The sequence below is a fragment of the Populus trichocarpa genome, chromosome 4 (assembly GCF_000002775.5).
Source record: "Populus trichocarpa isolate Nisqually-1 chromosome 4, P.trichocarpa_v4.1, whole genome shotgun sequence".
Lineage (NCBI taxonomy): Eukaryota > Viridiplantae > Streptophyta > Magnoliopsida > Malpighiales > Salicaceae > Populus > Populus trichocarpa.
In genome coordinates this window covers 1,466,643-1,481,175 of record NC_037288.2, presented here as the reverse complement: position 1 = coordinate 1,481,175, position 14,533 = coordinate 1,466,643, and the positions used below count along the sequence as shown (strand labels likewise).

Here is a 14,533-nt window from a genome sequence, read left to right as displayed (position 1 = left end):
TTGTTCCTAACTAGGCATCAAGACCACAAAATCATGAGGAAATTATGATTTCATACACGAATATTGATCATCTACGTACATAAATTTTTGCACTGGTGAAGCAACAACAATGGTGGAAATTTGGAATCCAAGAAGCCGTAATTCACACCACCATACTTCTAGAGGAAATTTAAACATGAAATAATGATCGCTCCTTTTCATCTCTTTCTCACTCTCTCGCATTTACACCTCTCTCCCACCATAAATGCTAGCAAACCCTCTCTATACGCTCTGCAATTACTCCTCTGCTGCCACATCCTCACCACCTGTTCCCTTTCTTCCTTTCTCAGCTTCTTCAAAACCTTATAATTTGTCTCCTCCTTTTCCTCTTCCGTTTCTCTCTCTGTGTGTGCCCTTTTTTCTCCCATCATAGTTTAATCATACAGTCATCTTAAAACCCTTTTCAGAACATAGGGTCTCTCTTCAAAAACCAGCCAGTAAACCACTTGTCTAGCCCTAAAAACTGGTTTTGTAGAGACCCAAAACCTCTTCCATCACAAATCTAATCCTTGTTTCCATGGAACTTCAAAGGCTTCTATATTTTGGTAAGTTGCACACCTTGTCTATAAAACCTTTCAATTCATTTCTCTTCACCATAAGATTCTCTCATTTTCAGTTTTATATCATGTCCTAATCTTTTTCCTAAACATAAAAATGGTGTTTTTTATTATTTTTTGTGCAGGAATTGAAAATGTCGAGTGGGATGGATTGACCTAGATCTTAGTGGGCGTTATAGTCTTGGTAATGGTGTGTTGAAATTTATTTGTCAAAGCTTCAGAGAGGGGTCCATTTAGTGTCAACTCTTCATGCTCATTTGTTTTTTTATATAATTTTAATCTTTTGGAACGTAAAACTAGAAAGGACTTGAGACTTTTCTTTGAAGTTATGACCCAAACACCCTACAGTCAATCCTCCTCTCTTACTACTTTTCTTTGATGTTATGACCGACCCAAACACCCTACAGTCAATCCTCCTCTCTTACTACTTGTAATAATCTTTTTTTTTGGCTTTTGCTCAAACATCTTGAGAGAATCTATTTCGCAAACCAACCCCACATACAGCCAACGTAAGCAGCAAAATCAATCATGTCATATCCTCAAGAGATAGAAAGAGAGAAAGATAAGGATGCTGCTTAGGGTTTGTTGGTGAGAGTAAGATATGCCTTCTACAATGGAGTTTAAAGGAGAAAAAGGTTGTCAGATTTCAATCATCCTCTAAGGTTAGTCAATCAGGTAAGGTTCCTCTCACTTTGGTTGAGGTTCTTAAAAAGTGTTTTTATTCACTAAATATGCTTAAACAAAGTAATTAAAACGTTTCCAAGCAACATCCTTCTTGGAATGAACGCATAACGCTTTTTTTTTTTTGAGTAAAAAGAGAGAGAGAGAGAGAGAGAGAGAGAAGAGAGAGGAAGATAAAAGGTGTTATCTTGCTTATCTGGTGATTAGCCATCTCTTGTAACTACAGCTACGACAGTGTGGAATACACTTCACCTTGCCCTACAAATTTCAAACAACATTTATTATGTTGGGAATTTAACTTGGTTTTGCTTTTTTTCCTCCTTGTACTCTTTTTTATAATTCATCAATGTTTCCTATCAATAAATCTTTCCATATAGATGTTAATTTCTTATCTACAAACATCTCATATATAGCCTTTAATACTTTTCTTTACTTGTACACATGATTTACTCACCCCTTTAGCATGTTTACATGGCATTCCTTAGGATTATTCTTCTTTTTTTATTTGCTTATTTATGATTTTTTATTTGCAGATTGGAAGGACAGCTTAGCTTAAAATTTAAGGGATTTATACAAATGTTCCAAGCAAATATGTTTGAGGGCCATCACATGTTTGATATGGCTTCCAAAAGCTCTGAAAATGACTCGAGCAAGCTCAAAGATGATGACTATGAGACCAAATCGGGCACCGAAACTATGGAAGCTCAGTCCGGTGATGACCAAGATCCCAGTGAACAACACCCCAAAAAGAAGCGTTATCATCGCCATACACAGCGTCAAATCCAGGACATGGAAGCGTAAGCAGTCTTCGTCTTAACTTCGATCCACTGTGCATTGATGGATAGATAGACCGTGCTTCATTTATTTATTGTAGTTTTAAATTTTTGGTGATTTATTTATGAGCTTTGTTTGCTTAGTTTCTTCAAGGAATGCCCTCATCCTGACGACAAACAACGGAAGGAGCTCAGCCGTGAGCTAGGTTTAGAGCCATTGCAAGTCAAATTTTGGTTCCAAAACAAGCGCACTCAAATGAAGGTAACTCATCCCCTACATTTCAGGCACCCTCTACACTCTCTCCAATCTCATAGATATTGTAATAAGGAAAGCATATAACTCTATTACCAAAAACAAAAGGAAAGCATATAACTTCCCATATTTATTATAATGTTACAAATATTTTATTTTTCCTTTCAAAAAAAGATTTTTCCCTTACACAGCACGAGAAATATTCCTAAGATACTTGAGTCGTAATACTTACGACATATGATAAAGATAAACACAAGAAGGAAAGATATTCATATTCATATGCGACATATAAGTATTGATAGTTAGCATAGAGATATATTTCTAATTACAAATAATTAAAGCTCATATGTAAGAAAAAATATTTGATCAAATTAATAAACTCTATTTTTTTTGTTTGCAAAGTTTTTTTAGTTTAAGAATAAAGAGCGGCTTATATTGCTAATCTTTCTTTCCATTGTGTAGGCTCAACATGAACGCAGTGAGAATTCAATTCTTAAGGCTGAGAATGAAAGACTTCGTGTGGAGAACAATAGATACAAGGAAGCCCTACGTAATGCTTCATGCCCTAACTGTGGGGGTCCAGCTGCTCTTGGTGAGATGTCTTTTGATGAGCAGCATTTGAGGATTGAGAATGTTCGTCTAAGAGAAGAGGTTACAAAAACTACACCTTCTGTTACTCTTATCAATTCAAATTTTGTAATCCTTCAACTTGTTTTTAATAAAACTCCTGTGTGGTTACAGATTGACAGGATTTCTGGAATTGCTGCCAAGTATGTTGGCAAGCCTTTGTCTTCTCTTTCCAACCTTTCTCCTCATTTACCGTCCCGGTCTCTTGATCTCGGAGTTAGCAATTTTGGGGCACAGTCGGGTTTCGTAGGGGAGATGTTTGGAGCTACTGATCTTCTTAGATCAGTCACTGGACCTACTGAGGCAGACAAATCAATGATAGTTGAAATCGCGGTTGCAGCAATGGAGGAACTAATGAGAATAGCTCAGGCTGGAGAACCCTTGTGGATTCAAGGAGAGAACAATACTGAGATGCTCAATGAAGAGGAATATTTGAGAACTTTCACTAGGGGAATTGGACCAAAACCTTTAGGAATGAGATCTGAAGCTTCAAGGGAATCCGCAGTTGTTATCATGAATCATGTTAATCTTGTTGAGATTCTTATGGACGCGGTAGGTTTTTCTACTTTTTAAGTTTGCCTAGATCTGTATCTATTTATGATATTTTCTGTTGATTCGTTGGGACTTGGCTACAGAATTAGGATGGATTATATCTCTATATATTCCTAAATCTCCATTCAATGATTTAACGATTTCTGAGACTTAGAAGTCGGAATTTTTTTTAAGTTCCAAATAACTATAATGTTGATCAAAATTTTTGTTTCAGAATCAATGGTCAACTATTTTCTGTGGTATTGTATCAAGAGCAATGACCCTGGAAGTCCTATCAACAGGAGTGGCAGGGAACTATAATGGAGCATTACAAGTGGTATAAACAAATTTTCAATTTCTTTAATCTATTATTATGGATCTAATGACTTTTTTGTGAAGGAAATAGTACCAACACCAAGATGATCAGCATTTGCATTTAGTTCATTGACTTCTCAACACACCTATCATTGCTTTTCACAGATGACAGCTGAGTTTCAAGTACCTTCCCCAATTGTTCCTACACGAGAAAATTACTTTGTGAGGTACTGCAAACAGCATACCGATGGGACTTGGGCAGTGGTAGATGTTTCCTTGGACAGTTTACGCCCTAGTCTGCTGTCGAAATGTAGAAGAAGGCCATCAGGTTGCTTGATCCAAGAATTGCCAAATGGTTATTCAAAGGTAGTAACTCTTACTTGAATATGATCACTCTCAAGGCCTCACTTTCATTACCAAATAGGGAGACCTTCAAAACGTTTTGTTAAAATCATCATATAACCCTGGTATCATGATTCTGCAGGTCGTCTGGGTTGAACACATTGAAGTGGATGATAGATCTGTTCAAAATATATACAGACCACTAGTCAACTCTGGTCTTGCTTTTGGAGCAAAACGTTGGGTGGGAACACTTGATCGACAATGCGAACGTCTTGCAAGCTCCATGGCCATTAACATTCCATCTGGAGATCTCTGTGGTAATGGATTTTGATTTTTTTTTCTTTAGTTTCTTAGAGCTTAAAAAGTTTAGTCTTTTGGATTTCTTCCAGATGACATAATATCTTGATCAATCTTTGTTCTTCTGGATAGTGATAACAACCGCTGAAGGGAGGAAAAGTATGCTGAAGCTGGCCGAGAGAATGGTGATGAGTTTTTGCACTGGAGTTGGTGCTTCTACTGCACATGCATGGACGACATTGTCCGCAACTGGTTCTGATGATGTGAGAGTAATGACCAGAAAGAGTATGGATGATCCAGGCAGGCCTCCTGGTATTGTGCTTAGTGCTGCCACTTCCTTCTGGATTCCAGTTCAATCCAAGAGGATGTTTGATTTCCTTAGGGATGAGAATCATCGAAGTGAGGTACATGAAATCATGCAGCTTTCAAGCCTAATTTCTTGAAAGAATTCAAGGTTTTAAGCTCTTCAAATATGTAAACCTTTTATCTTTGCATACAGTGGGATATCCTTTCGAACGGCGGCGAAGTTCAAGAAATGGCTCATATAGCTAATGGACGTGATCCTGGAAATTGCGTCTCTTTACTCCGTGTCAATGTAAGTTTCCGAAACATGATTTTGTGTGCGTGCTAGCAAGCCTTTCCTGTTCACGTATCTTATTTCAGAATCATATCATCGCTGAAATCAACCATATAAATTGCAGAGCGCAAATTCAAGCCAGAGCAACATGCTGATATTGCAAGAGAGCTGCACTGATTCTACAGGCTCATATGTTATTTATGCACCAGTGGACATTTCGGCCATGAACATAGTCCTAAGCGGTGGAGACCCAGATTATGTTGCCCTGCTTCCATCAGGTTTTGCTATACTCCCTGATGGACCAGGATATGGCTCTGCAGGAATTCTTGATGTTGGGTCCGGTGGCTCTCTACTGACTGTTGCATTTCAGATATTAGTTGATTCAGTCCCAACAGCAAAACTTTCGCTCGGATCAGTAGCAACTGTAAACAGTCTAATTAAGTGCACAGTTGAAAGGATTAAGGCTGCAGTAATGTGTGACAATGCCTGATTGAAAAGCCTCACATAATGTTAGGAACTTCTGGTTACTATATTTTTGCGAAATTATTTCATAACAAGTAGCAAAAATTACACAAGAACTAACATTTTTGTGCTCAATCATGATTGTTGTTGCAGTTAGGAAGAGGAGAGGAAGCAAGACAAATGAAGTATGCTTTCAACCATATTTAAGTCAAGAACGCACCTAAGATGATCCTTGCTTGGTGGTGTTTGTTAACGCAGAGTAGCTAGCTATTAGTAAAAGGGCATTTCACCACCCTGCAAGGGTTGTAGGTTCGGGTATTGACTTTGCCTGACAAAGATGAAAGTGAAGTCAGAACTTGTTACAAATGTTACAAAATTTCGCTTTCATCTTTTGCTTTATCTTTTAGAGTTGACTAGGGTTAGTGTTCCTGTAGGTGTGAGTTACTTTGTATTTGTCTCCTTTTGCGTATCAGTTATTAAGGAGCTTGCCTACTCATTTAACAGACATTAGTTTCATTTTGTGTTGAACTTTTCAGTAGCTTCTTATTGGATAGTTGTTCCTTTCTGTTTGAGACTGCTACTTATCGATCACTGTCTGAAAAATGACAGCCTCAGTTTTGATAATTAGAATCGGTCACCTTCGTTCCTTCTTTCTCATTATCAAGGAGGAAAAATCGAAGGCATCAATGATTGAATTGGGTGGCTTCTAACTAGTTCAAGCTCAAGTTCAATCTCAAACTCTAGACCAAAAAAAAGGGTATGCATCAACTATGAGTTCTTAACATAAGAGATAAAAGCAGCCAAAGAAACTTTTCATTAGCCCTTAATTTGACATTAATATATGATGGGAACTAGGCACTAACAATTGTATTGGAAGAACCTCTTGGGAACTTAAGCAATACAATATTGCCAACTCGAGGAGAATTCTCAATTCAAAAGCTTAAATGGTGTGGTAAGATACTAAGAACGGTTTTATACGAACTCTCTAATCCCTTTATATTCCACTTGTAGCTCGGCAGTCCACCGGGTGGCGAGAAATCAATAAAAAGGGATATTGAAGATACAAAATAAAAGGGTTACCTACTAAATTTAATTCTCTTCCAAACAACATCCCAGAGACACCATTGATGAAGAACACTGTTTGCAGACATGAGAATAAACATTTTGATGATTTCATATCTTTTTGAATCGTGTAGATTTGCTTGGCCCTAAAACAAAGCAAAATCAAAGAGAACATGAGTGGTGTAAAGATGGCAGAATTGAAAGAAAGTTTAAGAAGAGAAATGAAGAATGCAGAGAGAGCAGAGTAATTGACGAAAGAAGAATTTTAATCATTGTATTTTCCTTACCTTTATTATATCATTTGAGCTGTATTTATAGCTAATCTATAGAGTATATACGTAAGCTACCTTCTTTCTTCAATGACTAACAGTTTGTCTAACTGTTTTACTAACTGTTTCTAACTGCCTAACAGATTTAACTGTCTAACAGAATATTAACCACTTCATTACATAATCTCTTGACATGTGGCATCATCTTGGACGTTGATATCTTTACATTCCCCCGCAATCGTATGCTTGGAGGAACCAAGCATAAGATTGGAGCAATGGTGATGAAATAATGGAGAAGAAAGACCCTTAGTAAGGATGTCAGCAAACTGATTTGTGGAAGAAACATGTTGAACAAGCAAGTCACCTTTGATGACACGTTCTCTAACAAAGTGATAATCAATCTGGAGATGCTTCATCCTAGAATGAAAGACGGGATTGGAAGCTAGAGAAAGAGCACAGATGTTATCACAATGAATTAAAGGCGGAATAAGTAATGGAACATGCATATCACAAAAGAGTTGGCGGATCCATGTCAACTCAGCAGCAGCAATAGCAAGAGTTCGATATTCAGCCTCAGCAGACGAGCGTGAGACTGTATGTTGCTTCTTAGAAGCCCATGAAATAGGACTAGATCCTAAGTAAACAACAAAACCAGAAACATAACGACGATCATTGGGATCACCAGCCCAATCAGCATCACTGTATGCTTGCAAATTAAGAGTGCCAGGCTGAAGATGTATGCCACAATCAAGAGTACCCTTGAGATATCCCAGGATTCGTTTGACTGCAACAACATGAGACTCCATAGGATGATGCATGAATTGGCAAGCTTGATTGACAAAGAAGGCAATATCAGGACGTGTGAAGGTTAGATACTGCAGAGCTCCAACAATACTCCTATACTGTTGTGGACGAGAATAAGGCTTCCCATCATCCTTGAGCAGGTGATGATAGGGAAGACAAGGAGTGGCACATGGCTTTGAATTTTGTAAATAAACCCGATCAAGTAATTCCTTGATATAGTTAGACTGAGAGACAAACAAGCCAGAGGAAGAATAAGAAACCTGCAGTCCCAAGAAATATGTCAACGGGCCTAAATCCTTCATATCAAATTCCTGAGTTAAGGCATCAATGACTGCTGTAAGAAGAGATGCATGACTGCCTGTGAGAAGAATATCATCGACATAAAGCAGTAATATCACAGTACCATGAGGGGAATTTTGAACAAATAGAAAAGGATCAGCAAGGGAAGCCTGGAATCCCAAACTAGGTAAGAAACTGGTAAACCTGTCATTCCAGGCACGAGGAGCCTGTTTCAACCCATATAAGGACTTGCGGAGTCTGCAAACAAAGTCAGGATGAAACTTGCTTGTAAAACCTGGAGGCTGAGCCATATACACCTCCTCCTGAAGAATGTCATGCAGAAATGCATTTTTAACATCAAGTTGCCTTAAAGGCCAATGAAACTGAGCTGCAAGGGCCAGCACCAGTCGAACAATAGTTGGTTTAACTACAGGGCTAAACGTTTCATTATAATCAACTCCCTTTTCCTGACTGAAACCCTTGGCAACAAGGCAGTGCCTTATGCCTAGCAATAGAGCCATCTGCATTTTTCTTGAGACGATAAACCCATTTACAGCCTACAAGGTTCTTGGACATGTGGCAGGGGAACCAAATCCCAGGTACCCTGGACATGGAGAGCATTAATTTCTTCTTGCATAGCAGGACTGCCAGACAAGTATGTTTTGAGGCAATCTTGAATGTGCTCGGTTCAACTGGAGAGAAGTCAACAGGTTGAACAGTAGTGGAGTAAGCTTTCCTTTTGGAGATACCTATTCTTGGACATAGTTGTCATGGGATGAATATTCATATGAGACAGAGGTAAGATGACACAAAGATTCTCAGGATGAAAATCAGGATCCTCAGGAGGAGAAAACTGTGTAGCAGAATCCAATCCTAACAGAGGTGAAGAAATGATTGGGGAAGACAATGTGTCCAAAGAGGCAGCAGGGCTCATTGTGGATGAGGAAATAGAGGACTCAGGTAAGACCTCATTGTGTAATGAAATAGAAGGTGGAACATGAAGAGATGAAGGAGAAGGAGTAGAAGCAGAAGCTGAAGACTCAGAGATGTGGGGAAAGACAGACTCATCAAAAATAACATGACGAGTCACAAAACCTTTATGATTTCGAAGTGAACAACAGACATATCCCTTGTATTGACCTGCATACCCCAAAAAAATACAGGTGGAAGTTTTAGGCTGAAGTTTGTGAGTGTTGTAAGGTTTGAGAAGAGGTAAGCATGCACAGCCAAAGACCTTTAAATGAGTGAGGATAGGTAGAGAACCATATAGTAACTGATAAGAAGACTTGAGCTGAAGAATTGGACAAGGCAGCCGATTAATCAAATAGATGGAAGTAGCACATGCATGGAACCTAAAATTTAGAAGGAAGATGAGCAGTTTGGAGTAAAGTGATTGCGGTTTCTAGAATGTGGCGATGCTTCCTTTCAGCAAGACCATTCTGTTCAGGGGTGTATGGACAAGAAATGTGATGAACAATTCCTTTAGTGAGGAGATACTGCTTGAAAGAATGATTGAGGTACTCACCACCACCATCACTCTGAAAGATGCGAAGATTAGCAGAAAACTGAGTGATCAAGAAAGCATGAAAGGAAACGAAGATGGAATAAACTTCTCCTTTATTTCTCATTGGAAAAATCCAAGTGAACCGAGTACATGCATCAATGAAGCTAACATAGTAACGAAAACCATTCAATGGAAACAGTAGGAGAGGGACCCCATACATCACTATGAATGACTTCTAAAGGGGTTGCAGACTTGAGTGCTGGATAAGAGAAAGGAAGTTTTGTAAATTTTCCTTCTAAACAGGCAGTACAGATGGATTTAGAATGGTCTGCAGTAAAAGGAATCTTGGATTGATGTAAAAGAGCTGAAGTGATTTTGTTAGAAGGGTGGCCAAACCGCTTATGCCAGAGGCTTGTATTTACTTGATAACCAAGATAGCAGAATTGATTCTGTGAAAGGGAGAAGGACTGTGATAGGCGAGAGTGTGGGATGGATAGAGGGATAGGGTATAAACCATCTTTACACAGTCCCTGGAGAAGAACCCTCCCTGTAAGCTTGTCCTGAATGCAAAAACCAAAGGACATCACAAATAAAACGACAATTGTTGTCCTTGCATAACCTACGAACTGATAACAAGTGTTGTGACAGCTCAGGCACATGCAAAACTTGTGGTAATTGGAGTGAGCACGGTGGAACATTCAGAATAGAAGAGCCAACATTAGAAATACTCAAACCTGAACCATCTGCAGTAGCAATGGTGTCTGATCCTGAGAAAGGAGTTGCTGAACTGAGTTGAGTCAGATCAGAAGTCATATGAGTAGTTGCTCCAGTATCAGCAACCCAAAATTACGCAGTAGAGTCAGAAGAAGGAAAGTTTGCATGCATTGCACTGAGATTAGGGGAAGGTGGTCTGCCTTGATAAGAAAAATTGCCTCTGTGATAGCACTGGATAGCCGAATGACCAAATTTCCAACAAATCTGACATTGGACTGAAGAGGTAGAAGAAGTTGATGGATTATGCCGTTGATAGCAATCAGCAGCTACATGTCCTTTCTTATTACAGATTTGGCAGATGTGAATGGCAATACCTGGACCAAGAATACCAGGACTAGAAGAAGTCATTTGATGAGGACGTGGACCAATTTGATAATGACCACGACTGCAGGCCACGCCCTTTAAAATAAGAGCCTCTATTGTTAGAGTGGCCATTATTAGTGAACATGGTGTGTGGACCATTGAAACCACCCGTGGAGTTATGGAAACTTCCATGATGTCCAGTAGAGCCCCCACTCAATCCAGAAGATGGATGAGATGATGGGAAGGTCTTCGAGTTTGAAGAGTATCCCTGAGATTGCAGATAAGAATGAGAAGGAGAAGATTCTTCATCAAGAACAAGAGCCTTGCCTTGGAATGCTTGATTTTGAGCCAACATTGCAGAAACAAAGGGAGATGCAGACTGTGTATGCTCAAGGGTGGCTTCTTCAGCAAGTAATTGAGATCGAAAGTCTTTAAGAGACAAAGGAGTATCTCTGCCTCTAATCATACATCTGAAAGTGTTGTAGTCAGATGGCAGGCCATTGAGAGCCAAGATCACGATGTCATCATCCTCAAAAAGGACTCCAGCTGCAGAAAGATGATCTCTCGCATCTTTAATTTTCTGCAGATAATGAGAAACTGGTTCTGATCCCTTCTTAATACTCTGAAGCTCACTTTTCATCTGAAAAATGCGTGCTTTGGTGATTGTAGAGAATCGATCCTTTAGCTGAATCCACATATCATTGGCACTTACACATCCAATAACATAAGAAATTGCAGTAGAGGAAAGAGTGGCAATGAGCAACTGCATTAATGCTCGATCATGCATCTTCCATACCTGATATTCATCAGATTCGACTCCCTCAAGATCAGAGTCTGCATGAAATCGGCTAGGACACTACTTGGAACCATCAACAAAACCTAAAATACCATGGCTTTCAAGGAGAATTTGCATTTGAAAATTCCATGTGAGGTAATTGGTATCATCAAGCTTAACTGCTACAGCAGTAACAACTGTAGAAAGTAATGAAGTTATGGGAGATTGGATGATCTGGAGTTGAGAAGATATCACCATTTTGCTTTTGGAATATAGAAATGGAGAAGCAGCTGAAAGGAGTTGTTCTTTGATGAGAGAAGAGAAGCAATGAAGTCAGTGTAAGATGTGCGGAAGTAGAGGATTAGGAACTATGCTCTGATACCATGTAAAGATGGCAGAATTGAAAGAAAGTTTAAGAAGAGAAATGAAGAATGCAGAGAGAGCAGAGTAATTGACGAAAGAAGAATTTTAATCACTGTATTTTCCTTACCTTTATTATATCATTTGAGCTGTATTTATAGCTAATCTATAGAGTATATACGTAAGCTACCTTCTTTCTTCAATGACTAACAGTTTATCTAACTGTTTTACTAACTGTTTCTAACTGCCTAACAGAATATTAACCACTTCATTACATAATCTCTTGACATGTGGCATCATCTTGGACGTTGATATCTTTACAAGTGGCACCACAATATTGAATTGCCAAAACAATAATTGCATCAGCTACAGTACTTTTATTGAAACTATATTGTTGTAGATTTCAGAGACCAATAATTTTGTCGAGAAACACGGTCCAGCTAAAGAATTTTATGAGCATTATCGGGGAGATAGAAGAAATTTGAAAGACAACACGTAGCTCACTAAATATCAATTAGTAAGTGATAAGATTGATGCAATCTTTCCGCGGGATGCAGGAACAAGGTCTAGCTAAAGAATTTTATTAACATTGTCGGGAAGATACAAGAAGTATGAAAGACAACAGGTAGATCACTAAATATCAATAATTATTAAGTATTGGAGGATAATATAAATTATATTTTAAAATCTCATTTAACAATTTAAGTTTTTGAGTTGAATTAATTTTTGATATAGTATTAATATCTTGTATTATGGAATGTGTTGTAGAATAAAAAACATTGTGTTATTAATTTATTATTGATGTATTGACTTATCGTATGTAGTATGTTACACCATAACTCACATACTGTCATAATCATATAAATAGCAGAGATGTCTACCTGATTTTGTAAGTCATTTAATTATCACAAATCTTGTTTCAACTATAACTAATAGTTATAAATTTGAATCTCACTATCCTTATTTATTTAATAAAAAATAAATGAACTTTTACTTGAAAGGTATGTTAGAAAATAATATAAATTATATCTTGAGATCTCATCTAATAATTTAAGTTTTTAGATTTACAAGTTATAGAATTAATTAAATTTACCAGGGAAATTAAGTTACCTAGCTAGGTTTGGTCAGCTTTTATAGAGTGGGGTGAGCTTGAGTGATTAAGACATAGATTTGTTCATGAGTTGGAGATGTGATTTGGTTTTTTCAAGTTTAAACAAGAGGGACTTGAATTTTATGTTCCAAATCAAAAGATCACGTTCTTGATTCATAAATAGAAACACATCAAGTTTTCTAGCAAACATAATTAATTTTGGTTGAGTAATGTTAGTGCTGAGTTTATGGCAGTTCTGCTATCATTTGTTAAGCTTGATGCAGCTTGAATGCCATTTGCTGAATTTAGAGTAACATAATTTGATGAAATTAAACAAAAAAAAAAGATTTTATTACATCATTAATTGTTACAAACAAATTGTACAAACACATTAATTAATTCGCAGACAATCGATATAAATATTTATAAAACCTTCACACTCAACAGCATTTAGTGACCCGTAGGAGCTCTTTGTGACTCTCTACATCATTTATTTTCTCTGCCAAAACATACATCAAATTTCCACATCAATTAATGTCATCTGGATATCATGCAAATGGTTGTCTTGAAAAGTTTGTCACACGAAGACAAACTTGTAACCATGCATGGTAGGAAAAATTGCCATGCAAAACAGCGTGATTTTGATTTTTAATTAAGAATTATTTGGGTTGTTTTTAAATTTATCAATTTCATCAAACCAATTCTAAATTATAGTATAGCACGAATAAATAATATAGTAGTATTCATATACCTAGAAAGCAAACCTTTTACCTTGTATAAATCTCATAGTTTTGCAATCACAGGTTTTATCTTGGAGTTAATGCCATCTAATTTATTGGATGTGATAATAATTATTTAATAACAACAACGACAACGTTAATGAATATATACATTAATTTATTGAACTTAATATTCATCGTTTCTTTCTGGTCAGCAAACATGCATTCCCACCTACTCATTAGCTAATTACACCCACCATGGCTCGTCTGTCGTGATGAGGACACGACTACCATGAACGACAAACCAATCACTTGCTAATGCCCCCTCCTACTTTATCATTTAATCGTGTAAAAATTAATATGATATAATCTATTCAGAGAAATGGAAATAAGATATTAAAATCATGTCAGTTTAAATATGATACATTAATTAGTATATATGATTTAATTTATATTAGATAAAATACAGAGTGATACAGAGTATTTTTCCTTCATTTCCAACTTTTAATTACTAACCTAGTTTCCTCAATGTTTTTCCACGAATTTTTATCAACAGCTAAAAAAAAAAAAAAGACTTGGCCACCACACAAAGAAAACCCAAAAAGCAAAAACCATTTCTTATGCCAAATTCTACAGAGATTGTTGAATCATATGAGTCGTTGCCTCCCTCCATCTTGTGGCAAAAGTGGAGTGACTACTTGAGCATGAGATCCAAATTTGTTCACAACAAAGCAATTCAATATATACCACAAAATCGAATGCAAAAACAGACAAGTTCTCAGACAAATGATTGTACAAACGCTAATAAAAGGAAAGCACTGCTGGTTAAAGGCGAAATTATTGTGCTCATGATATCATTCATTGTTCTATATGCAAAGGGGAAAACTGAAAAAGACGAAAAGGCAAGCATAATTCTGTGCTCATTATATATATCATTGTTCTATAAGCAGTGGCCAGCCAGCCATGGTTGATTTTTCCTGGAAGAGAAATTGTTGATTATTTTTTTTTTAACCAACCCATTTGCATTCGTTTTCATTTGGGGCAATCGAAGTTTTATTACAATTAATAAATAGAAAAGGCATGCGAGATTAATTATTTTAGCCTCTTCTTTTGTATTTTATTAAAAATATTATCGACAAA

The 14,533-nt window shown here is 37.2% G+C and overlaps 1 protein-coding gene across 2 annotated transcripts; it reads left to right on the top strand.

Annotated features, from left to right (window-relative positions):
• The first annotated feature begins 237 nt into the window (after positions 1-237).
• LOC7458546 (homeobox-leucine zipper protein MERISTEM L1) lies at positions 238-6,026 on the top strand. Of its 2 annotated transcripts, none has more exons than XM_024599052.2 (13): positions 238-584; positions 722-1,258; positions 1,811-2,074; positions 2,195-2,312; positions 2,766-2,954; positions 3,045-3,482; positions 3,697-3,798; positions 3,942-4,142; positions 4,261-4,435; positions 4,548-4,819; positions 4,915-5,010; positions 5,117-5,501; positions 5,608-6,026. In XM_024599052.2, exons 3-12 carry the CDS (start codon positions 1,854-1,856, stop codon positions 5,480-5,482), a joined length of 2,178 nt encoding a protein of 725 aa, XP_024454820.1. In that variant the 5' UTR covers positions 238-584; positions 722-1,258; positions 1,811-1,853; the 3' UTR covers positions 5,483-5,501; positions 5,608-6,026. The 2 variants fall into 2 exon arrangements, with proteins under 2 accessions (XP_024454820.1, XP_024454819.1); XM_024599051.2 differs by having other exon boundaries at positions 239-584; positions 722-1,271.
• The last annotated feature ends 8,507 nt before the right edge of the window (positions 6,027-14,533 follow it).

Coding starts and splice junctions, on each gene's coding strand:
- LOC7458546 (XM_024599052.2), top strand. CDS start 1,854: ATGTTCCAAGCAAATATGTTTGAGGGCCATCACATGTTTGATATGGCT. Junction 2,075..2,194: donor CAAATCCAGGACATGGAAGC/GTAAGCAGTCTT, acceptor TTGTTTGCTTAG/TTTCTTCAAGGAATGCCCTC. Junction 5,011..5,116: donor TCTCTTTACTCCGTGTCAAT/GTAAGTTTCCGA, acceptor TATAAATTGCAG/AGCGCAAATTCAAGCCAGAG.